Consider the following 1,542-nt stretch of genomic DNA (forward strand, 5'->3'; position numbering starts at 1 on the left):
TATATATATATATATATATAGAATATATAGAATGTATATAATATATAATATAAAGAATATATAGAATATAAATAATATATATAATATATAATATATCGAATATATACACATACGTACAACATATACAGTATATATAATATATATAATAAATATAATAAATTTAATATACATATTATATTGTACATATATAATATATATAATATACATAATATATAGAATATATAGAATATAAAGAATATATACAATATATAGAATATATCTATAGTATAAAGACTATATATAATATATAGAATATATACAATATATACAATATAAATATATGCATAAGTGTAAATACTATCTATATTTATAAACATTTAAATAATTTTATATATATAAGTATATTAATATTATTTATTTATATATATAAATATATAAATATTATTTATTTATATGTATAAATATATAAATACTATTTATTTATATAAATAAATATATAAATATTATTTATTTATATGTATAAATACATAAATATTATTTATTTATATAAATAAATATATAAATATTATTTATTTATATAAATAAAAAAAAAAATAAAAATTCCGTCGCCGGGACTTGAACCCGGGTCGCGCGGGTGAGAGCCGCGTATCCTAACCACCTAGACTACGACGGATGTTTTTTTTCGTTTTTTTCTTATTTATAAATAAATAAAAAATAAATAAATAAATAAATAAATATATTTTATAGTTTTATTGTTTTTTATTTGTTTTTTGCTTTTTATTTTCTCTAGAAGCTGCCGCTGTGTCTGTTTTTTTCTCCTTTTCTTTGTCTCATCGATACAGAGATACATTAGCAGCAGCAGCAGCAGCAGCAGCAGCAACCTTCTTTTTCTTCTGCAGCAGCAGCAGCAGCAGCAGCAGAAATATGTCTGTTTCTTTTTGTTATAGCTACTGGAGAAGGTCTTTAACTCTATCACAGCAGCAGCAGCAGCAGCAGCAGCAACAGCAGCAACAGCCGTAGGCATAGCGCCGGTTGCCGATGAAACACCAGCAGCAGCAACAGCAGCAGCAGCAGCAGCAGCAGCAGCAGGAGCCGGAGGCGTACAGCAGCAGCAGGACCGCTGGTATATATTCTTTTTTTTTCTTTTTTTTCTTTTTTTATTAGGTTTCAGGTGCCCCCCCAGCAGCAGCTTCAACGCTAAGCAGCAGCACAAGTTGCTGCTCTGCTGCTCCCTCATCCTGGGCTGGGATCGCCCGATCCCGTCTCCCTTTCTAGCTTACGATGAGGGGAGAGAAGAACAGCAGAACCAGCAGCAGAAACAGCAGCAGCAGCAGCAGCAGCAGCAGCAGCAGCAACAAACCTCAGACTTATATTTTGTCTATGAGCTGCAAGCCGCATATAGCCGTTCAATCGGCACTCGTGCTGCTGCTGCTGCTGCTGCTGCTGCTGCTCTCATCTGCTCTTCCATCGGTTTCTGCTGCAGCAACAGCAGCAACAGCAGCAGCAGCAGAAACTGCAGCAGAAACAGCAATAACACCAGCAGCAAACCCGGGGGGCCCCCTT

The 1,542-nt window shown here is 33.0% G+C and overlaps 1 protein-coding gene across 1 annotated transcript in view; it reads left to right on the top strand.

The window, feature by feature from the left end:
• Nucleotides 1-1,260: 1,260 nt before the first annotated feature.
• The window catches only part of EMH_0048660 (uncharacterized protein), a gene marked incomplete at both ends in the record, with an annotated part of 4,252 nt that continues 3,970 nt past the window's right edge, over nucleotides 1,261-1,542 (top strand). Inside the window, one exon of the mRNA XM_013496437.1 lies at nucleotides 1,261-1,540. Within this exon, the coding sequence (XP_013351891.1) occupies nucleotides 1,261-1,540 (280 nt within the window). The remainder of the gene's footprint in view (nucleotides 1,541-1,542) is intronic.

The sequence above is a fragment of the Eimeria mitis genome, genomic scaffold (assembly GCF_000499745.2).
Source record: "Eimeria mitis Houghton genomic scaffold, Emh_scaff2104, whole genome shotgun sequence".
Lineage (NCBI taxonomy): Eukaryota > Apicomplexa > Conoidasida > Eucoccidiorida > Eimeriidae > Eimeria > Eimeria mitis.